The sequence below is a fragment of the Arvicanthis niloticus genome, chromosome 14 (genome assembly GCF_011762505.2).
Source record: "Arvicanthis niloticus isolate mArvNil1 chromosome 14, mArvNil1.pat.X, whole genome shotgun sequence".
NCBI classification, from domain to species: domain Eukaryota; kingdom Metazoa; phylum Chordata; class Mammalia; order Rodentia; family Muridae; genus Arvicanthis; species Arvicanthis niloticus.
This window is the reverse complement of record NC_047671.1, coordinates 28,366,207-28,394,047: the sequence shown is the minus strand read 5'-3', so window position 1 is coordinate 28,394,047 and position 27,841 is coordinate 28,366,207. Positions and strand designations below refer to the sequence as shown.

Here is a 27,841-nt window from a genome sequence, read left to right as displayed (position 1 = left end):
AAAAGACGTAGGAGACGCGGGGAGGGAAGCGCCGGGCTGTGTCACGTGACGGGTGCGGCGGGCGTTGGCTCCTCCCTCAGCAAGATGGCGTCCCTGCTGCAGTCGGAGAGGGTTCTCTATCTCGTCCAAGGAGAAAAAAAGGTTCGGGCCCCACTCTCACAGCTCTACTTCTGCCGCTACTGCAGTGAGCTTCGATCGCTGGAATGTGTGTCGCACGAGGTAACTGGACCGTCCCGCGGGGACGGCGAACCGGGGCGGGGGGTGAGGGGGTGCTCATCCCAGTCACTGCGGCTGGCGGGAAGTTCCGCCGGGAGAGGCGGGGAAATCGTGTGCCTAAGTTGTTGACTGGTCAGGTGCCCCCTCATTCAGCTGGGTCTGCGATTTCATTTGCTTGTGAATAGTCATTTGGAAAAGGGGGCGGCCCCGGGTGGGGCTGAGCAGATCCTCTTGTTCTAGAGCTGTCTGTAGCTAGCTGGATGATTTGCCCTGGACCCTGCGGTCTCCTGTGGGACTTGCGAGTGGAGGGCTGAGGGATAGGCCCTAAATGTCTAGCTCAAGTCACTGAAAGGCAGAAGAAACTGTCTTCTTACCATTAGAGGAAGGAGCGGGCAGTCATTCTCGGTCGTGGCCCTCCCTTTTGGGAAGTTCTGACCCTCCTTTTATCAGAACCGGGACCCTGTCCAAACAGCTTGCCCAGTTTCCTGAGCCAGGCCAAGCAAGGAGCGAAGCAATAAGACTGATAGGTGACTTGAGTGGCAAATGCATAGAGCAGTCTGTGGTAAAAGAAGCACAGAGTTCTAGTCACAGACCTAGACGGTCTTTGGAATAGAATTATTCAGCTTAAAGATTAAAAAAAAAAAAAAAAAAAGGCACCCAATAAAGCCCCAAACCTTCTGCAGCTTTTTATAGAAGTTGTCTATCACCATGCTGCTGCGATTAAAAATGAGTGAAGCATAAACCCTACTATTGGGAATCTCAGTCTGTTGAAAGCTCATACTAGTTGTAGCTTTGTTTATTCAATATTCAACTTTATGACAGGGGCTTTACATAATTTTTCCAGCTAATGAAGATGGTGGCTTGGGTTTGGAAGATTTTGGATAGGGTGGGGGTTGTTGAGGCAAGGTCTCATGTAGCTCAGGCTAGCCTCAAGCTTACTGTATATAGCCAGTGCTGGCCTTTAAACTCCTGATTCTCTTGCCTTCACCTCCCAAATGCTGAAATTAGAAATGTACACACTGTTGTACCACGTCCAGCTGTTGACAGTGTATGTTGTTGCATGAAGGGAAAAAAGCTGTCTTGGGGTGACTCAGGCCTATGATCCTAACCTTTGGGAGGCTAAGGCAAGAGAAGTATTTTATGTTGAAGGCGGGCATGAGCTGCATAGTAATTTATAGGACTGTCTGGGCTACAGTGAGATATGCTGTCTTGACTCTCTGGGCTCATGCCCCACTCCCAAAAGTACAGGTTAGGAAACAAACACAGAATGTTTGTTGTAGATTACAGAGTCATTTAGAGATGAAGGAAGACCAGAATTGGAGGCTTAAAATCCCTTGGGGGGTGTGGGGGAGAGGAAATGCATGTGAAAACATGTCCTGTAGTGTTAACTATTTTATACATGATACTCATTTTATTGGGGATACTTTCCAAAATATCAAGAATAGTTAAACCAAAGAATGTAAGAAATCCAGTCTTATTTATATATGACACATATTTGTGTCATATATGATTTTTTTATTTTTTGGATTTTTGCATTAGCACTTTGTGTGATAGCAAGAATTCTGTAATTATCAAATAAAATCTAATATTACTTAAAATACTTTTTTTTTAAAGAGTGGAGCTAATATGTAAAACTGTTTTGAGTTAAATACAGTAAATACAATGCTTGTGTTTACAATTGTTTGGTTTTTTTTGTTTTTAAGTCTCTAATTTGGGGTCTAAAGAGCTGGCTCAGCAGGCACAGGCTTTTGCTGCCAAGCCTGCCGATCTGAGTCAGGTCCAAGGACATCGATGGTGGAAGCCAAGAACCAAGCCTTTTGGGTTATCCTCAGCATCCACACATGAGCTGTGACACCTGCAGGCCACCTCCCCCATCACGTATGCACAAAATAAATGTAAAACAAGCAAATAAGAATCTCTCATTTGGGGGTTGAGGTGGTAGCACAATCTGTAAACTGCTTACAGATACAGAGACATGAGTTCAATCCCCAGGATCCTAGAACACCCATACTTACAAGCTAGGCACAGTGGCCTGTAATCAGTCCTGTTGCAGGCCATCCAGCCTAATCTGCTTGGTAAGTTCCAGGCCAGTGAGAGACCTGTCTTATCAAAAGGGAGGCAGGGGGTGTTCCTTGTAGTTACGGGCACCTGAGATTTTTCTCTGACTGCTGCCGCATATGTGTCTGTGCACGGATGCCACACATACACCAATTAAGAGTCAGACCTCTAATTGACTGGCTACATCTATGGAAACTTTAATAATTCTTAGCAAATATATAACTAATGAGAAAACTTAATGTCTTTAAGGGCTACCTTTTTTTTAAGATGTAGTGTATGAATATATTGCTTGTATGGGTATCTGTGCCCTGTGTGCATGCCCGCTGCCCATGGAAGTCAGAAGAGGGCACACAACGAGCCACCATGTGGGTGCTGAGGATCCAACCCCAGTCCTCTGCAAGAGCAGCAAGTGCCCTTAGTCACAAACCATCTTTCCATATACAACTTAAGCCAAACTCGATGGGAGACTGTTCATCACAGCCTTCCATTCGCAGTTTTAATCGATTCATTTGGAAGCTTTGAAATATCATATCGTCAAAGTCTTGACACAGCTGACACATAAACCTTGATGATAGGGAACAGAAAATACCAGAAAGGATAAAATGGGATTAAAAGGAAAGCAGACAGGTAACTGCCAAGTTGTAAACAGTACAGGTGTCTTTGTCTTCCCTTCCCCCCCCCCCACCCCCAAATCAGTGAGGTCTGACCTTTTGGTGAGGTATAGCATATTTTAATAATGAGTTTTGTTCATTTCTTATTTCCTCATAGGTGGACTCACATTATTGTCCCAGCTGCTTAGAAAACATGCCATCAGCTGAAGCCAAATTAAAAAAGAATAGGTAAGAACAGGACAGATTTTTCTGTTTTCCATTTGTTGTTGGTTTTGAGGATTTCTTTTTATTGGATATTTTCTTTATTTTCATTTCAAATGTTATCCCCTTTCCAGGTCTCCCCTCCAGAAACCCCCTATCCTATCCCCCCTCTCCCTGCCTCTATGAGGGTGCTCCCCCACCCATCTACCCACTCCCGCTTTCCAGCCCCGGCATTCCCCTACACTGAGTGGTTTTGAGGATACTGGGGCCAAAACAGGGTCTTATTCCATGGACCAGACTGACCTCAAATTCTGATTTCTCCCAGCCTAAGTGCTAGGGTTACATCACAGTTTTTTAACTTGGGTAAGGAAACACACAGGATCCTTATTTTCATTTGTGAGCATCATTATTGCCTAAGCTAACTTTGATCTTATTTTTTAATGTCTATATTAGAAGACTTCTAGATTAAGAACTATTTTGAAATTAGTGCAGTCCTCTCTCCTTTTGTTAAGAAACAGTATTGTATTAGTCACATCATCATAGGCTTCTTGTGATTGGACCTGATTCTTAGACTTTCTCTGGTCTTGATGCCTTTAAAAGTATTGAGGGATGCTGGGGCAGTATTCACAGAATGCCTTTCAGTGTTTATGTGATGTTTTTCTAAGTAGACAGGAGAGTCGGAGAGAGTGGGAGTTGGGCACCCTTCGAAAAGTGTATCTGCATTAATTGTTTAAGACTTTCTTCTATAGTCTTCCTCTTTTCTCTATTTAGTCATTACTCATTTATTTTATACATCGGGGGTGATAGTGCTTTATTTTGTTGGTTTTCTCCCTTGAGTGTTCTATCCCAGAACTTCCAGGAGCTCTTGTACTTTTCTCCTGAACCCCTCTAGCCTTGCCTCTATCACTGGGAAAGAGAGCAGTGTCTTGTTCCATGAATTTGAGCATTTTTCTTACCAGTACTGTGATAAACAGTACTTTCAGGTATTTTAAGTTTAGCTTATATATTCTTCTGCCTCTAACTAGAATTTGTCATTTCTCAAAGGACCGTGGTTCTTTTCAGTGGAGGACATTAGGAACCATGACCTGGCTATTAGGTGTGTCCATTGCTACTGCTAATGCCAGGTTTAGTTAGTCTGCTGTGAGAATTCTGGTTAGCAGCCATATTCCTGTACATTTGTGGATATGAGCCACTATTATTTGTCTTTCCTGATCTAAGAAGTTACTCCTGAAAATCAACTGCATTATATGCTTTCTATATATTAATTTATCACTTAATTTTCATGTGACTCTGGTGATATTACTTCCTTTATTTGAAGACAATAGACACTGTACGATATTGTACAGATAATATTGTAATAGATAATAGGCATTATATAATGCTGCAGGTGAAATCTTGATCCTCTCAGGTTGTGGAAATCCTGAAAGCACTAGGGCAAATTGGGTGTGGCTGCTCACAACTGTACTCCTATCACTTAGAGCCAGTGGCAGAAGAATCTCAAGTTCAAGACCAGTCTGAACTATATAGACTTTTTTTTTCAAACAAACAACAGCAAAAGCACCAGGGTCCAGGGCTCCTAAGGAGAAATGTTATCTGAGTGCATCTCAGAAGAAGCAGAAAGCCCTGCAAGTGTACCACTTTAAGCCACTCCCCGTCCATGGTGGTATCTGTTTCAGCTCTGGCACAGCAGTCAAATAGTAATTTTCCAAATCCAGTTTCATAGTTGTTTATGTTGTTGGCTCTCCATTTTCTGTCATATAATGCTTTCTTCTCTCTAGCAGCATAAACTGTGACATTTGTCTTTTTCTTCAAAATCTCTGTGATTTCTGTAGGCATAAAAAGAAACTGGAATAGTGAATTCCATCTAGAAACTGATTTTTCTCTATAAAGGAGATGGAGTTGGGCACTAATTCCTAAACTGTGGATTGTGACCACATATAGGTTCATGTGACTAGATGTGGGGACTTTTAAAAGTTGACATTAGTGAAAGGTTTCTGAAACAGAATCAAACACAGAATAAATGAGGTCTTTGTGGCAGGGCGTGTGCACAGTGCACTGCACGGCCTCTTATGGCCTTGGCTCTCAGCACAGCCTGTGGACTTGGCATTCCTGGTGCCATACTGAGTGCTGCCTGACAGACACACCTCTCACAGGGAGGCTAGTGTACTTACAGCTGCAGTTGTTTCAAAACATACAAAGTTCTTTGCTAGAATACACACATTAGCTTAATCATTGCAAAGACAACATTTTCCTACCATCACTCCTCAGCGTATATCAAGTTGTAGATTTTTTGCTTGTATTATATGAGTGGTTTATTTCATAACTTGAGTTGCTGATTTAAGCATTGTTGTTGTTGTTGTTGTTGTTGTTGTTATTTTAATTATTAAGTAGGGTTGGGGAAAAGTAAACAAAAACCAAGTATAAGGAAACTTGCTACTTTGAAGGCTAAAATTGAAAACGTAATATATACACCAAAAAAATACCAACTCTGAAAAGCATTGAACATTCTCTATCCTGCATTATCAGCTATTTAGCAGAGATTTAATTTATTATGTAAAAATAAACAAGCATGCTTATTAGTATACAAATTTGCTTTCATCTTTAATTGACCTGCCAGCTCAGTCAACAGGATCTCAAGGGAGGGAGTGAGGATTGAAAAGAAAAAGACAATTAGATAACATATAATATGACTCCAGCCAGTGCTGAGGGCTAAAGCAGGTTTATTTTTTTCCAGTCTGCTTTTATATGATTTTAAGTACATGTAAAGAATAAAGTCAGTTCTAGGTTAAGGAATAAACAAGGCAATAAACAAAAACAGTCAAGGAACAAACAAGACAATAAACCAAGTCCCTTGGTATTGAGGGACTTACTAGGATGATCACGATCTTGAGCCACTTTGTTACTCCCGTGTCTTGCCAAATACCTAGAAGGCAGGCCTCAAAAGCTCGCCACATTTAATAAATGGTAAAATTATATGTATAAACAATAAATTGGTTTAAAATTTTTCTTGATCTATTAGCAATAAACATTTTATTTGTATACCTGTTTCACAAGAATATGTAAAAATTTCTCCAGTGAAAGTGCTTGAAAGTAGATAAAAGTTTAAGAGATTCTGAACTAAAACCATGTCTAGCACATAGTAGGTGCTTGATAAGTACTGGCTCAATGAATGGTTGTGTTTGTCCTGTCACAGATGTGCCAACTGCTTTGACTGTCCGGGATGTATGCACACCCTTTCCACCCGAGCAACCAGCATCTCCACACAGCTTCCAGATGACCCAGCCAAAACCACCATGAAGAAAGCCTATTACTTGGCCTGTGGATTTTGTCGATGGACGTCTAGAGATGTGGGCATGGCAGACAAATCTGTAGGTGAGTGAGATTTTGTACTGCCATCAGTGCTGTAATTCAGCTCTGTAATCTGTTGGGCAGTGTCATTAAGTCTTCTGTGTACTCATATCCTCACATTTATGTATCGAAGTTCAGTGATGTTGCTGTTGTTTTGGTTTTCTTTTTCTTTTTTTTTTTTTTAACTTTTTAAATGATTTATTCTTAGTGAATTGATGTTTGCCTACATGTTTGTCTATATGAGGGTGTCAGATCCTTTGGAGTTACAGACAGCTGTGAGCTGGGAATTAAACTTGGGTCCTGGAAGAGTAGCCGGTGCACTGCTAAGCCATCTCTCCAACCCCACAGTATAGTTTTTCATCTCAGATACAATAATACTATTTAATTTTCTTAGAATTGGTAAAGTAGCTTTTATGAATCTAATACTTTTCTAGAATCAAACTTAATACCATTTATTTTTTTTAAAAATACTTCTTGGATTAGAGATGTAGCCCAGTTGGTAGAATGCTTGTCTAGCATTTATGAAGCACTGGCTTCATTTCCCAGCACTGCTTATCCCAGGTATAGTAGCTTATACCTATAATCCCAGAACTTCGGAGGTAGAGGGAGAGGTATCAAAAATTCAAGGTCATTCTTGCCTTCTTGGAGCTCAAAGCCATCCTGGGCTATGTGAAACTCTGCCTCAAAAATGTCTTTCTTTTAAATCTGAAATTTAAACATCATGGAAAAAATTAAAAGTGATAAACTTAGAAAACCAGAACTCAGAAATAACAGACTAAAGATGACTAACAAAACTAAAGAACCTTTATCAATTTTTAAGAGAGTTAGAAGGAACACAGCAAAGGAGTTGAGCAGTGATCTCATAACTGAACATAAAAATAATCATCTTAAAAGGTGCTCATCTTGGGGAGGCCTCCCCTTCATCAGAGAAGAATAAGGGTGGTTAGGGAAGAGCTAAGTAAGAGGGGGCAGAAGCAGGGGCTGGGATCAAGATGTAAAGTGAATGAATAAATATAAAGTAATAGGGAAAAAAACAAAAAAAGTGTTCATCTTAACCACAGATTATTAAAATGCAAGTAAAAGCTTTATTCCACAAATATTTTTTAAATCTGATTTATATCATGTTAGCCAGACAGGTTAATTCTCATATATTACCTAATCTCCCTAATAAATTAATTTATTTTTACTTTGTGTGTGTGTGTGTGTGTGTGTGTGTGTGTGGGTGTATGCCTGTTTGGAGACCAGAGAACAACTCTCAAAAGTTGGTACTCCCCACCATATGGGTTCTGGGACTCTAACTCAGGTCTTTAGGCTTAGTGACACTTTCTGGTTTTTCGAGACAGGGTTTCTCTGTGTAGCCCTGGCTGTCCTGGAACTCACTCTGTAGACCAGGCTGGCCTCGAACTCAGAAATCCGCTTGTCTCTGCCTCCCAAATGCTGGGATCAAAGGCATGCGCCACCACTGCCCCAGGCAGTGACATGTTTTATATCTTCTAAAATTGGAGTTGGTGCTGAAAATCAATAATCCTAGGTGCTCTGGAAGAGTAGCCAGTGCTCTTAACTGCTGAGCCATCTCTCTAGCTCCAGCTATTTATATGTTATCCATATGGGTAGTTGGCCGACACATGTCACATGGATGCAGTGCCCATGGAGGCCAAAAGAGGCTATTCTGGAACTGGAGTGCTAGACAGTTGTAAGCTTCTTCATGGGAGCTGGGAATTGAGCCAAGGCCCTCTGCAAGAGCAACCATGTTCTCACCTACTGAGCTATTGCTCTCTTAGTTTGTATTTTGTTTTGTTTTTGTTACAGTTTCACTCTGTACCAAACTGGTCTTAAAGAAATAGTGATTCTTGGATCTGCACCAGGCCCTGTGTGTATTATATTATGGATTCTAGTTCCATGTTTTTATGGGATTCCTGAGTGTGCAGATGCGTGGATCTCTGATTATTTTATGTTTTCTTGAGCTGTTTAATTTTTTTATTTAATACTGATGTATTAAATTGTATTGTTTTACCTTATTTTACTTTTTTATTTAAAAAAGACATTTTTTAAAAGTAATAGTGATTTTTGTGTTCAGCCTCCAGTGTTTCAGAATTACAGGCATGAGTCACCACACCTGACTAGTTTTTATTTTATTATCTGTCACACATAGAGCATCTTAAGCAAAATGCCTACAGATCTTTTGTCTTTTTTTTTTTTTTTTAAGAAACTTAAAAAAAAAAAAAAAAGATTTTGCCTCCACCTCTTAAGTACTGGAATTATAGACACATACTACACTTCCATATCTGGTTCCTCTTGCCCACTTAGTGTCCTGTGTGTGTGCGTGTGTGTTTATACTTTGTACTTTGTTTCCTATCAAAGAGATTTTTAGCCTAATCCAGTTTTGCCAAAGTCTACTTGTATGCTTGTAGAAATGCTGGTTTTAGGTGTCAGCCTATTGTCTATTTCTCAAGTAAGTGCTGTACATTTTTTAATGCTCAAGGGTTTTGAGTTTGGAGGATTTTGTTCTGTATGTGCCTATCCTATTGCTACTGCACTGCGTATTTAGAACTTGGACAGGATTACTAGATTCTGCCTGCTTCCTCAGTTGGATTCCTGGCTTTGCCACTTACTATGCACGTAACTTTAAACCTGTGAATATCTCTGAACTCTGGGTTTCTCCTCTGTAAAATGGGAGCAGTTAGAGTCCTCTACTTCAGAATGCATTATGAGAACAGAGAAAACATGCTGCGTCTCAGGTGCCTGGAGCAGACTGCGTCCATTGCTGGGTTGTTGATGATGCTCATACTTAAAGAAATAAGGTTATGCTGGGCTTGTGGCCCAGGCCTGTAATCCTAGCTACTTAGGAAGCTGAGGCAGGAGGATTACAAAATCTATGCTTGCCTGGGACACAGAGCAAGGCCAGCTCTGGCAATTTAACAGGATTGTATCTTAAACATTTAGAAATGAGATTGATGAGGTGGCTCAGTGGGTAAAAGCTCTTGCTGCATAAACGTGACAGTTCTTAAAGGGCTCGATCAGTGGTGGGTAAAGCCCTCGGTCCAGTCCCTAGTACTGGAAAGAAAGGGCTGGGGAGGAGCTCTTCCTAGCTTGCCAGGCCAAAAGATTTCTGGTGTTCTTTTTGGAAGTTCTGTGCTTTTATGTTTTTACTTTATGGCAACATTTTATGAAAATAAAAAGGTAAAATTCCTGTTTAATGTTTATTTTCTAGCTAGTGGTGGTTGGCAAGAACCAGAAAATCCTCACACACAACGGGTAAGTACACTTGTTAGAGGTTGAAAATCCTCACACACACACAGTGGGTAAGTACACCCTTAGAGAGGATGAAGCAGGAAAGGCAGTGGGTGTGGCCCATTCTGAGAACTGCCTGTATTAGTGCCCGGGGTTCAGTTATTCACAGAGAGGCACTAAGTCAGTGGCAATTGTTCTCTGTTATATAGATTCGTGGAAAACACTTGTAGTTTTGGTTCTGTGTTCTAGTTATATTTCAAAAAAAAAAAAAAAATGAGGTAGCTTTTATTGTTCATACAACCAACAGTGACTAAAAGTTTTGCTTGTTATCAAATATTCTGGAAATATGAGCATTATACCTTTCAGCCCTAAAGACACTGCTGATTTTAAAAATGCCCTTAGACTGGTGTGGCTGTCTATAGAAGCAGGATGGAGCATTTGTGCAGTATGTACTTGCACTTGGCCTTTCAAACCTCTTCTTAAGAACAGTGGGAAGAAACTGAGGAGCTCCTGTCACCATGCACACTGTAATATCAAACTGAAAACTAAACAAATACTGAAAGTATCCAGGGTAAGAGGGTGGAGAAATGGTTTTTTCACATATATTAGTGGGTAGTATAGGTTGATAAAGGTTTCTTGAATTCTTTGTTGTGTATACTCCCTGGATGCTTACCTACAGAGAAAGCATGCATGTATGAACAAGTACTTGTACATGTGGAGGGGGGAATATATCTTTAGCTTGTCTGATGGGACAGGGAAAAAACAGTTCCAGGTAAAGTAGAAAAGTACCTATTGCAAGTAATGTGAGGGAGAACTGTGCCTTGTCAACAGATTGAAGTCAACATGTGAGCACAGCACTGCTGTCTGGAGATGCTAGACAGACAGGAAAGGATTCCACCAGAGCAATAGCCTGTGGGTAGAGGGAATGAGGATGGAGCGTGTCTGAAGTAGAAGGGAATATCAGCAGATGCAGAAGGGTATTTGAGGGTTACCTTGTAGGCCAAGAAGTTTGAGAAGCCTTTAAATGTTTAAAATCAAGAAGATGACAGGATTACACTAATGCTTTTTAAACAACTGCATGGGCTAGAGAAATAGCTTTGTCATTGATAGCACTGGCTGCTCTCCAAAGGACCTGGGTTCAATTCCCAGTACCTACACCTACATAGCAGCTTCAGTTCCAGGGTGTCTTAGTTTGGTGTCTAAACTAGTTGCTGTGATTAAGGCCATAACCAAAAGCAACTTGAGGAAAGAGTTGATTTCATCTTAAAACTCAGGTCACACTCTATAGCTGAGAGAAGTCAGTGCAGGAACTAAAGCAGACCATGCAGGAATGCTGCTCACTGGCTTGTTCTTTGGCTTGTTCACTTTGCTTTCTATATACCCAAGGACACCTGCTCAGGGGTGGCACTGCCCACAGTTGGCTAGGCCTTCCCACATCAGTCATTAGTCAACAGAATGCCCTATAGTGATGCCTACAGTCAGTCTGATGGAGACAATTTCTCAGTTGACTTTTCTCTTCCAGGATAACCAAGCTGGCAAAAAATATCCCAACCAGGACATTATAGGATCCACCACCCTCTTCTGGCCACTACAGGCACTACACATATGTGGTACACAGACAGACATGTAGTCAAAACATCCATATACCTAAAATAAATCTCTTTGTAAAAAAGATGCTGATTTGAAGACAACTTATGTCCTGTTGTAAGAAATGATTAAAATGCCTTTTAGAACATTTGTTCTATGCAGTGAGGCCCAGCCTTTGAAAAGAACAGGTAGATGTGTTAATAATGGATAGACAGATGTATAGGAAGTCCATTATACGTGGAATAAAAAGTATCTACATGGGCATTTTAAAATGAATCATCTACTGTGTTCCCAAAGCATGTCAGGACATAACTGGTAATAGCTGGTACCTGGAAAAAAGAAAGCCTATTTTCAGCACAAAGGATGCAGCAGAATTACGCATTATTCTTTATGTTGAATGTTTGAATGATTATAATTAACACTACTTTATGATGAAGAAAATTAATCAAAAAGTAGCAGATGGACAGAGGCAGGTGGACCTCTGCGTTTGGGGCCAGTCGAGGCTACATGGTGAGACACTGTTTGAAAAGTGATAGAGGGAGGTTAACAGAATGTCACATCCAGGAGAGATGAGTGGTGAGGTGTGGAGCACAGTGCCCTGACAGCATCCTGTGAAGAGTTCAATTCAAAACACTAATGAGAAAAAATTCTCTTTACAGAAAAGGAACAAACTTGCCCACTTTGTAGTTTTTCCTGTTTCTTTATTCATTTTATTTATTTCTAGTCAGTGCAGTTGATTTTGTTAGTCCTTTCAAGAAACAAATACAGTCTTTGATTTCTTGTAGATGAACAAGTTGATTGAATATTACCAGCAGCTTGCTCAGAAGGAAAAGGTTGAACGAGATCGCAAGAAACTGGCACGTCGAAGAAATTATATGCCTTTGGCTTTTTCGGTGAGAGTTTGGCAGAGAAAGACATTTTTGTAAGGCCTATAAGGCATCAGAACAGTGGCCAGTTCACAATGGCCTGTGCCCTCGACAGAAGTACTTAGTATCAAAAACGATTCCTCCAGTACAGATGTGTAAGCCCGCAGCTGTGCTTTCATGGGTCATTAATTTTATTTAAATTCCTTGTGTTTTCCTAAGAGCGTCTATCTTTCTTCCTCTGTTGCTCCACTTCATTTTATTCCTCCCAAAAATTACTGCTTAATTTTTTTAGGCTATACAGTTTGCTGCTTTTTGCTTATTACAAAAAGATTGTAAAGAAGGTGGCTGAGTAGTCGATTTTATTTTGCCCTCCCGTGTAATGTGCCTTTGGCACTGGTGTTTCACAGTTCTAGTCTTTTGTTTGTTTGTTTTTATTTTGGCACCTACCCATCCTACTTTTTTGGAGATGGAAAGCGCTGACACATGCGTAGTATTTGCTGTGGTGGCACTGTCACTGCTGGGGGAAGCACTCCTTGACAGGCCGTACCCCAGGCTCTGCACAGTGTGTTTGTGTGGTTACATACACGGTGCTATGTGCAAGTGGAATTGTTGGTAGAAATTATGTGTAGATGCCTGTTTCTGCTAGTTTATAACTACTAGACAGAAGCAATGGTTGGGATTCTGAATTTTTCTTGTTGTTCCCCAAGTCTCATTTATTCTCACAGAACGTTTGTTTTCTTCGTACTTGCTTGAGCCCTAACATGTTGACATTGAATCAGTAACATGTATTGAATGTCAATGACATGTTAAGCACTGTGCTAAATGCATAATATATATCATCTTATTTAATCTTAACAGTCCTGTGAGGCTGATAGTATTCCCCCATTGTACACTTGAAATGAGATTCAGAAAGGGGAAATAACTTGCCATATTGCATCTACTGGACAGTTAAGTTAATTTAGCTAAGCTACTAAAGCCATAATGTGAAATACTTGGATTTGAGTTTAAGTGAACATAAATATTTGCAAAGCGCCTACACTTACAAAAGAAGGAAATGAATGTTCCCAGATAGTCCGGTGACTTGATCAGCATCTCCACACCCACATACTAGGACAGGACTTGGAACTAAATGCTCTCTCTCCTTCCAATCTTCCCATATACGTGCTGGCTTTGTGCATTTGCTTTTATCTTATGCTTCATTTTTTTTTTTTTATCTCTGTTGCAACCTGCTGCTATGTGGGGGCTCTACAGCAACACACTATTCATGTAGTGGTAAGTTCTCTTTACAATTCTCGCTAACCCTGAAGAAGTTAGCAGATGGTCATTATGTGTCCCACACATCACCTAGTTCTTGCCTGAACCATAGCTTGGATGTACTTAGACTAGTATTCAAAGCTCAGGTATGGTCCACCTTGACTGTTTTACTGTAGTTTTAGTCTCTGTTGCTTATTCTAGGGATAGAATAGTAAATATGGGTTACAAAAAGTAGATTTTGAATAGCTGTTTGGCTTTATTAGTTTTGGTTTTATTTTAGTTGTTGCTTTCCCCTCAAGCTTCCCATGCTATGCTCTCCTAGTTCTTGCTTTCAGTAACAGGCAGGATGTGTAAACTGGCCTTTCTAATGCGAGTTTCTGAACTTTGTTTAGGACAAGTACAGTCTTGGGACCAGGCTTCAGCGACCACGAGCTGGTGCATCCATTAGTACACTTGCCGGACTTTCGTAAGTTTGGACGTCAAACAACTGAGAACAGCAGATAACAAAAGGAATGTTTAAAAGATTATGTTGTTTTATTTTGTTTTTGTAAGCTACCAAATGTAAAAAGATAGAATTAGAAAAGACCCAAACTTTAAGATATTCTATATGCTGAGCATTGGTGGTTCACACCTTTAACCCCAGCACTCAAGAGGCAGAAGCAAACAGATCTCTTGAGTTCAGTGCCAGCCTGGTCTACAGAGTGAGTTCCAGGACAGCCAGGGCTACACAGAGAAACCCTATCTCAAAAAATAAAATAAAAGGATATCCTATTTAAGAGGAGTACCTAATACTTGATAAGGACTTTGGGAATAATCCAGAGTACTCTTGGGAAGTTACTACCTCTAATTTTTTAGCCTTAGAGAAGGAGAAGACCAGAAAGAGGTAAAGATTGAGCCAGCTCAAGCCGTCGCTGAAGTGGAACCTCTGCCTGAAGACTATTACACCCGACCAGTGAACTTAACCGAGGGTAATTTCCTATATCCTTCTCTTTCTGCCCTGTTCTCCAGCTGCTTGTGCTGGGGTTCCCTGCGTGCCTCAGGACTTGTGCTGGGGTTCCCTGCGTGCCTCAGGACTTGTGCTGGGGTTCCCTGCGTGCCTCAGGACTTGGGATTTCTAATAGTAAAAAGAAACCTGTTGAAAGTAAACACATGGACTCATTTTTAAAACCTTGGCATATTGGTATATTGCTTCAGGAGCATGAGCATACTTCTTTACCTACATACAAGTCTGATTTTGAAAATGACTGTAAACTAAGCCTGGTCTCTGCTTTCTTGTTAGTGACCACCCTTCAACAGCGCCTCTTACAGCCTGACCTGCAGCCAGTCTCTGCTTCACAGCTATATCCTCGACATAAGCACCTTCTGATCAAACGGTCCCTGCGTTGTCGGGTAAATTCTCCTCTGTAGAATTGTCTGTGTACAGAAGAGAAGCAGATAGACATGATTGTATCTATCCATTGTGGTAAATACAGAAAGCTCAGAGAACACAGCAGGTAAAATGGACATAGATTTCAATCCTGATGTCTCTAGAGGCCACTGCTATTGTTCCTACTTTACAGATATGGAGACTAGAGTATCTGAAGGTGGAGTGCACCCTCAAAATGTAAGCCCACAAAAGAATGAAAGGCATTTTAGGCTAATCCAAACAGAACATTACAAACTATTTAAGAAGAAGCAAAAAAAGAAAAAAGAAAAAAAAGGCAATCCACAATTTAATCTCTAGGAATTTACAGAACAAACAATAGAGTTTTGTGAGTAAATTGTAAAAACAAAATGAGAGGAGGAAAGGTCTTTTAGATTCCATACTGTGGTGCTGTGGTCACTCTGTGGTAATGCACTCTACCTTGCATGACGGATGCAGAGTGGTGGTACCCACTGGTCACTCACAGCTGCCAAGTTCTTCAAGATACTTACTCATACTTCATTTAAATAACCGCATCTGACTAGTGTCTAATGTTACTAAGTGATGCATCTCCGGATTGAAGAGATCTAAGTGTGTACCTGCCAGCATGCTGTGTATACTTTATGCAGCTCCTGATCCAGACAGAGCATAACCTAGATCCTTACAAAAAGAGCAAGGGAAGGAAAGGGCAAACAAGGAAAAATGTCTACAATCTGAGAAGTTTAAATTAGCAGGATTTTTTATGTTATTAAAGAATTAAGTCTTTTCTTAGGGATAATATTTATTTTTATGTTTTTGGAGATGAATGCTAAAACATATGGATGAATGGCATAATGGCCAGTATTTATCACAAAAAATAACTAAGAATGTAGAATGACCATATAGCAGATGTTAATTTTTTAATCTTAATTTTTTTATTTCTCATCTTAGTGATTTTTATTTGTTTTTGTTCTGTGTGCATTGGTGTTTTTGTCTGCATATATGTCTGTCTGTCTGTCTGTGTGAAGGTGTCAGCTCACTTGGAGCCAGGATGCAGACAGTTGGGAGCTGCCATGTGGGTACTGGGAATTATACTGTGGTCCTCTGGAAGAACTTACACCATTGAGCCATCTTGCCAGCCCTGGCAGAAGTTTCTTATTAGGCTCAGATGTCGTTCATGGTGTGAAGGCACATGCCATCAAGCATGATGGTGCTTTATCCCTGGAACCCACATGGTAGAAGGAGAGAAGTGACCACATTCACACTGATTAATTAATTATACAAGTAAAAGACATAGATTGTCTAAGTAAATAAATTGAACAAATGCTACAACTCACTTAGAAACAACACAAATACAAGAATTCAGAGAGAGTAAAAGTGCTGAAGAGCTGGACATGGTAGTACATGCCTGTTATCACAGCTCTTAGGAATCTGAGGCAGGAGGATGTTCACTTCAAAGCCAGCCTGAGCTATATATAGCAATGCCCTGTCTCAAAATGCCAAGATCTGGGAATCGAGCTTAGTGTTAGAGCACTTACCTAGCATGCACAAGGTCCTAGGTTCAGTTCTTAGCAGGAAAGAGGAAGGGGCAGTGGAGGTTGTATAGACAGTATTTGCTTGCTTGCTTGCTTGCTTGCTTGCTTGCTTGCTTGCTTGCTTGCTTGCTTGTTTTTCAAAACAAAGTCTCAACTGTGATGGTGTATGCCTTTAATCCCAGCACTCGGGAGGCTGAGATATGCATATTTCTGAGTCTAGGCCAGCTTGGTCTACAGAGCTAGTAGGACAGGCTGTTTGGGACAGCCAGAGCTATATTGGGAAACTATGTCTCAAAAAACCAAACAAAAAAATTAAATTTAAAAAAAGTTGATGTTTGTTAATTATGGCATTATGGAACATTGGGAAAAGAATAGACTATTAAAATTTGCTAGGCTGGTTAGGCACATGGCTCAGATGGTGCTACACTTGCCTAATATGCATGAGTTCAATCCCCAGTACTCCATAAAATTGGGTGTGGACTACATGCCTGTAATTCTAGTACTCAGGAAACAGCAGAACAGTCACACTCAGGGTCTCCTCGGCTACATAGCACATTCAAGGTCAGCTCAGGTACAGGAGACCTTATCCCAAAAACAGCTTGGTTTTCTTTTTTTTGTTTGTTTGTTTTGTTTTGTTTGGGTTTTTTTGTTTTTTGTTTGTTTGTTTGTTTGTTTGTTTGTTTGTTTGTTTTGAGACAAGGTTTCTCTGTGTAGCCCTGGCTGTCTCACTCTGTACTCACTCTGTAGACCAGGCTGGCCTCGAACTCAGAAATCCACCTGCCTCTGCCTCCCAAGTGCTAGGATTAAAGGCGTGCTCTACCACCGCCCAGCTCAAAAACAGTTTTTGGCTAAGTAAATTTTATGGGAAAATTGAAAACTTAAAAGGCAAATGGAAGGAGAAAACTTAGAATTATTCATATATGATTTCTGAGTAAGAGATTATTTCACAAACAAAAATAACATTGGGTCTTTTCCCACAGTCAGTAGTAAAACTTATGTGTTGAGGCCCAAGCTTGAGTCCCTGTTCGGGCACCAAAAATGTTGCGGCCTGAGCAAAATGTTGAGGCCCGGGCTGCCCCGAGTTTGGCGGCCACTGTGTCCCGGCCCAAGCTGCCGCTCCGGTCCACAGGTCAGGGTTCAGCAAGAGAGAGAGTGAGGACGGACTCGAAGAATGGAGGGAGACCAGACAGAGTGTGATTCAATCCCGTTTATTCTTCAGTCTCTCTTCTTCTCTCCAAGTCCCAAGTCCTAAGTTCCTAGTCCCTAGTGCCTCCAAGTTCCAAGTTACTTCTTCTAAGTTCTCTTCCAAGTGCCTGCTACCTAATGCCTAATTCCTACTCCAAGTTGTACTCTCCTAAAGTGTCTCATTCTCTCTAAAATGTCTGATTCTCTCATCTGTCTGTCTCTCACATTTATATGTCTCACTTCTAAGCCATGCCTTTTGGTCACACCTATAATCATGCCCTTAGGTCTTGTCTCTAAATCTGATCTCTACACTTCTAAGTCATACTCTTAAGTCACACACCTTTAATCTCACACACCTTTAATCTCACACACCCAAGGTATCTAAATCAAGATTATCGGAGTGTGCTCAGCTGTTGTAGGCTATTGTAATCCAAGTCTCATGTCAGGGTATATGGCTCAAGATGGCTGCAAAGCTGATAGCCACTTTCTGCTAAAAGTCGGCCCCCAACACTTATGCTCCCATCCCACAGAAGATCTGTAAGTAAATAAAAAGGACAGGAGACTAAGAAGAATTACCCATGAGGTGTATGATTAGCAGAGGAGCTCAGCAAGGGAAGGTACAATAGAAAGCAGAGTGTATGCCTGCAATTCCACCACTCTGTCCAAAACCAAACACATAAGGTAATGCAATATCAAAATAACCAGGGAGGGTGGCATGGAAAATTCTGTAGTTAGTAAGCATGAAAGATCTTGAACTTCCACGGTAATCACAAAAATGTATATTAAGAACTTCTTTGGGATGTCGTTTCTTAGTCCTCAGATAGCGGAGATTAGTAGCTTGGGAGTATCTGTCAGAGTAGTAAATGGCCTTCCCATTGGTCCGTTAGGAAGTTGTCTTACTGACACATCCTACATTGGACAGTGACTGGCATCCAGTACTCATGGCTGTGGAAATACTCAGGTCTGTCTCAATTGACTGGTTAAAGTTACAAACATCATTACAGTGAAACATTGAAGATGAAGTCGCTGTGTGTCCTGGAATGGAATTCCACGATTAATGTAAGAAAGGGCAAGAGAGTGTATAGATTTCCCTTTTGTATTGTGAAAACAGAACAAGAGATATGTCTGTCTAAATTGGCTCTACAGAAAGAAACAAACACTGTAATGTACTCCCCATACTAGACAGTGCTTTGTACTACTTACAAATAGTTTTGACGATGTAAGTCTTCAGTTATGTAAGTCATCAGTTTTAATTCCTTGCTTCCATTCATACAGATCTCCAAAGTAATACACGTTACTTTTCCTTGGGTCCCATTCTAAGCATCTGTTCAGTGAGAACATTAACAGCTGTGAACGGTGATGTAATGAGGCCAGTGTGGTGCTTGTCTAAGTTGGTGTTTCAATTGTCATAGTTTCTAATCACTAAACACTGTGATATTAGTGATGGTTCAAATGTGTTCTATAATTTTTGGTTATCAGTAGCAAAAATTCTGTTCTAGAATTTATAGACTTTGGACAGGACAGAACATAACATTGTAGTACCTACCTTCTGTCTGCTTGTAATGGTTCTGTGGCTCTTCAGATGTACTCTTGTTTCCCTCTGACATGTACTTTTCTTCTTAGAAATGTGAACACAACTTGAGCAAGCCAGAATTTAATCCAACATCTATCAAATTCAAAATCCAGTTGGTTGCTGTGTAAGTATTTTAGGGTGTTGATTGAGGTTGTATGGGTGTTTTTGAATGGGGATTATCTTTATAAAAACAAATCTAAAGAGGAAAAGTAAAATCACACAGAGATAGTCTTTTCATTCCTATTGTGGTTTTGCAGTTACTTGAATAGCATGAAGTCTCAGGTATATCTGTGAGCATAGAATCAAGGCTGTGTGACCTGAAATTCTAGCACGTCCTGGAATCCTAGCTTCCGAGAAGACAGAAGCAGGAATATGTTTTTATCAGTGACAGTGTTGTGATGTGTTCTCTGGTAATATGGAAAGTGACTGGTCATTATTATAAACTTAAAATATCTAAGTTAAGACTTTTTTTTTTAATTAAATTTAAAGCTCTCTGGTAATATGGAAAGTGACTGGTCATTATTATAAACTTAAAATATCTAAGTTAAGACTTTTTTTTAATTAAATTTAAAGCATAGCAAACTCATAAGCATACTCTGAAACATTTATTTTACTTTTTGGTTCTGATAACATCTCACTGAATGGAATAAAGGTGATTAAATTAGTGTTAACTCACTGAAGATTGTCAGTGGCTGTGTATTAAAGGAAAAACTTAAAGAGGCACATTCAGAGCCAGCCATCTAGATGGCTCAGTGGGTAAAGTACCTCCAGAACAACCTGACACCTGAGTCTAGTCCCTGGAACCGATCTAAAGGTGGAAAGAGAACCTACTCCCTAAGTTCTTCTCTGATCTCATACATGCACACACAAATACACATAATAATAGTGGTTTTAGTTTTTCGTTTGTTTGTTTTAATGTAAATAGGCATGGTGATGTATGCTATTAATCTTAGCACACAGAAAGCAGAGCCATGTGGATCACTGAGTTTGAGGTCACCTAATCTACATACATAACACGTGTCAGGCCAAGCAGAGTTACATGGTAAGACCCTGACTGGATATAATAATGCACACCTGAGAGAGGGACAGGGAGAGAGAACAAGCTTTTCAAGCCTAAACTCCTGCCCCTTCCCACATGACACACTACCTCCAACAAAGCCATAAATAACTCCTAAACCTTCCTAAGCAGTTCCACCAACTTCAAACCAAGCATTCAAATACATGAGCCTATAGGAGGTAATCTCATTCAAATCACCATTTTTTACAAAGCATCATCATGGTCTATAAATACGGAGCAGGCATTTGAACCTGGGCAATTGTGAGTCCAGATAAACATTCAAACAGCCTGAGATTTTGAAATCAAGAGTAAGAATACTGTAGAATGCCTGGATTTGGACCTTGACACTACACGTGCCCACACGCAGCATCTTTTTTGTAATGATAGTCATGCCTGTCTCACAGAATTCGAGTGGATGCTATGGTGAACACTTGTACGATAATTAGAATATTGCCTGGCATGCAAGAGGCACTGTGTCTGGCAGGAGTGTATTTGTTTACAGCCATATAGAACCCAGCTATTGAGATGGGATCTTGTAACCAGCTACCTTGTTAAGTGAATTAAGTGAGAGTCCCCCAAACGTGTAATGCACAAACCTAATTTCAGACAGGACTAATTGTTAGTTTGATTTTCTGTATCTCCTCTTACCATCGTGATAGTTCTTCATTTTTCTCTTGATCTAGTTAATATTTTTTGTAGCATTAATGTATGTGGGTTTTTTAAGGTAAATAATTACTTTAAGAGACTCCAGTGAACAATAATACATGTTTGTATTTATCTGTAGCAATTATATTCCAGAAGTGAGAATCATGTCAATTCCCAACCTTCGCTACATGAAGGTTAGTACCATAATTATTGACACCCAGACTTGGTATGTCAGTGCCCATGCATGTTTGTATGTGGGTGGCCATGTGTGTGGAATGGGATGCTATAAGCAGGGTGCAGGGCAAGGGCAGTTTGAAGTGATCACGGAATTGAGACAGCCGACAGCATGTTGGATGTGTAAGAAGCAGGTTGCACAGTCTGTAAAGTTAGAAAACTGGGAAAAAGATGATGATAGGCAGCTTTCTCTTGTTGCCAGTGGGAGCTTTCCTTTGATTCAGATATGCATGCATCAGTGCCAGGAGTCTGCTAGGTTCTTCTGTACCATAGCCCTTCTTCCACAGGGTCCTCTTCTCTGCACCAATGAGTGACTGACGGCTCTGCAGCAGCCTCTCTGTCTCTTTGCCTTCATGCTGCTCATGAAAAGATAGCATCCCTTATTTTACCAATATCCATAGTAACAAATGGGCTCTATGATCATATTTTGGAAATCTTAAAAAGGTTTTATAGTCTTAATGTATCATTTCCTCCTCCCCTTAGTAAGACATCTGACTAGCTTAAGCTATAATGTTTTATTTAGGGTCTCTTGTTTGTTTTCTTCATTCCCTCAGCAATAATCAGAGTGGGATAGGCACTGCAAACTTAACACAATCATTTAGATAACAAACCTTTCTCAGAGTGTCCATGTCTAGTAACTAGAATCTGCCCAGCTTCTTTATTAAGATGACCACCTCAAAAGATCAGCTAACTCTTAGAGTAATCTGAGGTAGAAGAGCGAAGTGCCGTTGCTCTGGAAAAATGGGGTGATTTTTGTGAAACATTTTGGGTGTTTTGTGAACCATTAAGGTCCACCTAAGAAAGCCGTGCTTAGTCGGGATATGACACTTGAAAGATGCTCTTGTTCTACAGGAGAGCCAGGTCCTCTTGACTCTTACAAATCCAGTGGAGAACCTCACCCATGTGACTTTATTGGAGTGTGAAGAGGGGGACCCTGATAATATCAACAGCACTGCTAAGGTAAGGGCATTTGTCTCCCACAGAGCCTGACATCACCTGCAGTGGCTTCACTGGACATGGCCTAAAAGAATCCGTGGTGTCTTTCATTTCTATGTGTGATCTGCAGTGTCTTGATTCTGTATCCTAATTTTATCTTGTCCTCAAACACCCAGCCATTGCCTGTCGGACCTCATTGTTGTCACTGGGTCTCAAACAGAGACCTGTTTGACCTTCCTCTCTTTAGTACACATCACCTCACCTGCCATGTTGTTGCCACCAGGCCATTCTTCTTCCATTAGTTGCTCTGCCTGCTGATCGTGTGCAACTCTCTGACTTCAGGATGAAGTCCTTAATAAACTGCTTTCTGTTCTTTGGTATGACCTTCCTCCAGATCCTCATTTGGCATTTTCCAGATGCTGACATAGTGATGGCTGCACCAGTGGGTGTGGATGCTTCTGTCGGGGAGCTGCCTGTGCTGCTCGCTTTTACCTGAGCATCCCTTCCTGCCCTATCTCCCTAATGTACACACCTGTCCACTCAGTTCAGCACTCATCCTGACAACTCATGGGATGTCATCTCCTAGTTAGGAGCAGATGTCTCTTCCACATTCCCACTATTTACCACTCTACTTATATAAGGTACAAATAGCAGTGGCTAAATATTAAATGATTTTGAATGAATTCATGAATGAAATGCAGCTTTTTTTATTTTGCCACTTAGAGTTTGGTGTAATTTTTAATTTACATATATGTATTTATCTGTAAATATGCACACTGTGTGCACATGGAGGTTAGAGTTCCCAGAGGAACTATTTCAGATGTTGGGTGTGATGGCGAGCACTTTGATCACTGAGCCATGCCACTAGTCAAGTTGATGGCAATCTTAAGAGAGCTGTATGTAGTATTGACGTAACTCAGTGTGATAGTCATAGCAAACACTTGTAGAAGGAGTGCTGGCAACCCAAGCACTAGAGAATTTCCTACTGGAGCCCACCTTTTTTTCTTCTGCCTGTTAATTTCACTCACTAGCATCATATCTAGAAAAAGATTACACATAATCTATTTAAATAACTTTGATAAGTAGGTCTAGTTGGGCTAAAAACATAAAGGTCTGGAATGTGGATGCAGCCTTGATCAGGGCCTTAATGTGCTGCTGTCCCATCCTGTCTTGTCACCCACCCTCACCTCCCCCAGCACCACCGCTGCCCTGCAGCTATTCTTAGGAATATGGCTGGTGGTCTCTGTTGGACTGAGATAACATGGTATGGAACAGTTGCAACATAAGGATTTAAACTGTGCTCCATGACCATAAATAGAAATATACCCAGTGTTCAGTGTCAGAAAGGCCTTGTGTCTATAGAGGGAAGAAAGGAATAAATTGATTCAAATATACCAGGAATTAAGCAAAGGACGTATGTTCAGAAGTAACATTAAAATAAGAAAAAAGGAAAAGTATGCATCGCAGCCCTGTGCCCTTGACCTGGCTGAATTCCCTCAGTAAGCGACACTAGTTACTTCTCTTGTTGCTGCAGCAAAGTAACCCACACAGGCGACAACAAAGTCCTGACAGGACAACCTAAGGAAGCTTCAGATGGTACAGTCCACCACTGCAGGGAGCCCATGCCAGGGCTCAAGTCAGTTGGACACAGTGTGTCTTTGAGTCTTGTAACAGAGGTGAATGATGGTGGTCGGCTTACGTTGTCCTTTTTTACCCAATCCAGGACCTCAGTCCTTAGGATAGTGCCACACAGGTAGGGCTTCCCACCCGACTCAGCCCCTACAGGACCGCTCGCAGTGCTCTGTAGTCAGTGCTCCCCGGTGAAGGGAGTCCTCATTGACTTGCCGTTTCCTCTATGTGTCCTCATGCCCAAGCTCCTCAGCAGTGTTTTAAGACCCTGTAAAGAGTGTAAACGTGTCCAGATGCTCACCTCTGTAGATGGCGCTGCTGCAGTCCAGCACTTCTACAGCAGGCCTCTCGTTTGCTCTTAGGTGGTGGTGCCTCCCAAGGAGCTCATCTTAGCTGGCAAGGATGCAGCAGCAGAGTATGATGAGCTGGCAGAGCCCCAGGACTTCCAGGATGACCCTGAGTAAGTGATCTTTCTGTGTCCTAGACCACAGTCAGCTGATCCAGGAGCCTGACCAGATACCTGACAGAACAGCTTAAGAAAGGACAGTTTATTTAGCTCCAATTTCAGAGGGAGTTTTGTTGATTGTGGCAGGTGAGCCATGAAGGTAGGAGAGGCTTTGCCTGTCTTTGACAGTGCACCAGGCTACAAGCATCACACAGTGCAGAGAAAGCTGAAAACAGCTAGACTAGAAATGGGCAGGTAACCTTTAGAGTGTGCTTTATGTGGACTGCCTCCTCCAGCTAGGCCCCACTGCCTACCAGCTCCATGGCCTTCACACCACATGCTTGGGACTGAACAATAATGACATGGCTTGTGTGAGATGTCAGAGTCATACCTTAAAAATGCTCACTCGTGGGTTTTCTTGCCTAGGTTTTAAAGAAAAAATTTCTTCCTTTTCTATTAATTTTTTTTATTTTTTTATTTTTTTTAATATTTTATTTATTTATTTTATTTTATTTTATTTTATTTTATTTTATATGATGAGTACACTATAGCTGCCTTCAGACACACCAGAAGATGGCATCGGATCCCATAACAGATGATTGTGAGCCACCATGTAGTTGCTGGGAATTGAACTCAGAACCTCTGGAAGAGCAGTCAGTGCTCTTAACCCCTGAGCCATCTCTCCAGGCCTCCCTTTCTATTTATGAAATCATTAATTGTAAAAGGCTGAGGTGATAGCTCAACAGTTAATTTTTTCTGTTCTCCCAGAGGACCCAGGTTCAGTTGCCAGCACCAGATATAGTCTACAACCATCTGTGTGTAACTCCAGTTCAGGGAATCGAATGCCCTCTTCTGGCCTCTGAAAACACTAGGCATGGTGATACACAGACTTACATGCAGGCAAAACTACCCATACAAATTAAATAAATAAAATTTTTTAAAAGAAAACAAAACACAGGTGGATCTTTGTGAGTTTGAAGCCAGCCTAGTCTGTGCAGCAAATTCCAGGACAGTCAGGGTTGTTTCACAGAAACCCTGTCTTTAAAAAAAAGAAAAAAGAAAAAAAAGAAAACAAAGAGCAGAACAGCAAGTGTAGATAGCGCAGCTTGTCCTTGTCCTGAGGAAGCTCCTCCCTCTTTGTCAGCAGGATGGCGGTCACAGAAGAGATTCCCAGTGTGTCCTCAAATGACAGGGGACTGTTGATTTGATTGCCTGCCTAATACTGTGCTTCTCTTTCCATAGCATTGTAGCTTTCAGAAAAGCCAACAAAGTAGGCATCTTCATCAAAGTCACCCCACAGCGTGAGGAAGGGGAAGTGACCGTGTGCTTCAAGATGAAACATGATTTTAAAAACCTGGCTGCCCCCATCCGCCCAATGGAAGAGAGTGACCAGGGCACAGAGGTCATCTGGCTCACTCAGCACGTGGAACTGAGCTTTGGCCCTCTTCTTCCTTAAAACAAAGTTACCTGGTGGGCAGATCCCACCCACAGCTGTTATCAACACAACTCTAACAGTGTGGAAGCTGCTGCTTCATCAGTCATGTTTATAAAGATGTACCCATCACTACTGAATCCTGTGGAGTAGAGGCAGGCTGGGGTTGGGAGCACAGGGTAACTGATGTTGACACCAGTAAGCCTGTGTCTCTTTGAGCTCTGCACGTTGAGTAACAGCATAGCTCCATCCCAGTAAAGGAGTGGCTGCTCCTCAGAGAGGCGTTAGATTTCTCCTAAGAAATGTGCTGTGTACCTGTCACAGTTTGACAGAAAACCGTAGGATGGTAATCCAGAGCAGACCTTGTCTCAGTGCGCAGCATTGGTCTCCGTGTTCCAGCGGCTTTCTGCATTCCACTAAGGAGAATCCTGTAATAACCTTTCATAGCCTTGGCTTTCTCTTTGCCGCTGATCTCCATTTGACAGAGCAGTAGGACTGTCAGTGTGTCTTTAACTTTGTGATGACAGGGCAACCTGTCACTTTCCTAAGGCACTTTGTTTCTTCCAAAGGAACACAGTATACCTGTCACTGGGAGAAAACCTTTATGTATCTCACTATCTGCCCTTCTCTATTCTGTTTTCTGTTTGTTTGTTTGTTTGTTTGTTTGTTTGTTCTTCAGATAGGCTCAATCCATCTAGCTCTCGGTGGCCTGGAACTCAACCTGCTAGGATTAAAGATACTTGCCACCATGTCCAGCTTGCTGCCCTGTTCTATAAATCAAGGAATTGCTCTAACGTTGGGGTTTTTACAAAGAGCCAGGACAGTGTGTATGTACACTCTGCTACATCACTTCTGGGATGCAGAAAACATTTTAAACTAGACTTTCAGCATGATCCAAACTAGTGTTCTTTCCACTGAGTTGAAGGACAAATTGAATCCCTTAAATTCAAAGCTGGACACAAAGAAAAAGAACCTTTCCCTTCCTGGATATAAGACTGTGTGTGCTGTCTGAAGTGAGACCATTTTGATTGTAAGCCATAGAAGTTCAGCAAGTAGCCTAACTCTAAACTTGCTGCTTTTCTCAAATACTAACAGTGAGTCGCAAACCTTAATTTCTGTGATGTTTTCTAAAATCAGAGTTGACAGAGTAGACCAGCTGTACTTTTCCTTAAAGTACTCCCAGTGTGTGGCCAACAGACCTTGGAAGAAAAAGTTGCTGTTTACAAACCCTGCTTTGGTTTTCATTTTAAGTCTCTGGGGGTATTTGTATTAAGGAATATATATCTGGACTACAGATAGAAAATAGTCTTTGTTAGTTCCACTTAAGAGAAACCACTTAGGAAGCTATTGAAAGACACTTTGTTCTTTAAAGATCTTAAGATCAAGCCAATTTTTTGAAACAATATTCCCACAGAGTAATATATGTACTAGAGTGTAAGAAGAAAATACTGATCTCTGATACTATGAGAACAATAACTGTTTGCCTCTTAGAAGCTGGAGCTGAAAGTTGGGTAATTTCAAGTTTCAAACTATAGAAAGATGTTTTCTGTGACTCCACAAAGCCTCAAGTTTATGCCTACCATGAAACCACTATTCAGCTTCTTCTAGGGGTGGGGGTGGTGGTGGCATCAAAGTGCAGATAGCCTCAGTTGTCCACATATTGTGGGGACTGGCACAGTTGTCTGTCTGTTTGCCTTTATGCAGTGACACTGATACAATAAGGAAAACATTGAAGTAATGGGGGCTTTTCTCTCCTGGGGGACAAACACTTGTGGGTTTGTTTAGTTTTTGTTTTTTTCAAGAAGTCAAGTTAACTTATAAATACCAGGTGTTGGCTGTTTCAAGGTAAGTTTAGTGCAAGCTGGTCTTGTTTGTGTTCTTAGAAAAGGTTTGACACTTGGTGGTGGTGAATTAGAAATTTTGACTGTCACCCTTTTTGTATTAGATCGGGTGCAGGGTTCTTATTACTAGTCAGTGTGCACCAAGACACAAGAGTCAGGCGTCCTTAGCACTTGAAACTAAAATTTTGGACTCTTGAGGCTAAGTTACTTTGGGTTTGTGAGTTGATTCACACTCAAATTTTTCTTTTGTTCCAAATACATGTTATAGGCATACTGCACTAAATACCCTTGCATCTTTGTAATGAGCATCCTTCTTGGTCCCTTTGCAGGGTGAGAGGCACTCCTTGACTTATGAATAACAGGTTACTGTTTTGCCTTATTGCTTAATGTAGTGAAATAAAGCAGACAAAACTCAAGTGTGTCTTCTATTTGATTTCACAAATACTAGTTAGAGCTATACATCTAAGGGTCAGATAATAGGTGAGAGTACATTTCTCCTTTATAATTTTTATGTGAGGTAAGAGAACTGAACTGTCCTCTGCAAATGCTCTCAATTGCTGAGCTCTGTCTCCTGCT

General features: G+C 41.1%; 1 protein-coding gene across 2 annotated transcripts; it reads left to right on the top strand.

Annotated features, from left to right (window-relative positions):
• Positions 1-23: 23 nt before the first annotated feature.
• On the top strand, positions 24-27,681 carry Dctn4 (dynactin subunit 4). 2 transcript variants are annotated; one of them, XM_034517969.2, is made up of 14 exons: positions 24-219; positions 3,043-3,113; positions 6,280-6,458; positions 9,646-9,689; positions 12,038-12,145; positions 13,370-13,390; positions 13,765-13,838; positions 14,228-14,340; positions 14,652-14,761; positions 19,097-19,170; positions 20,888-20,942; positions 21,835-21,942; positions 23,910-24,007; positions 25,235-27,681. In XM_034517969.2, exons 1-14 carry the CDS (start codon positions 85-87, stop codon positions 25,446-25,448), a joined length of 1,404 nt encoding a protein of 467 aa, XP_034373860.1. In that variant the 5' UTR covers positions 24-84; the 3' UTR covers positions 25,449-27,681. The 2 variants fall into 2 exon arrangements, with proteins under 2 accessions (XP_034373860.1, XP_034373861.1); XM_034517970.2 differs by lacking the exon at positions 13,370-13,390 and having other exon boundaries at positions 74-219.
• Positions 27,682-27,841: the final 160 nt, after the last annotated feature.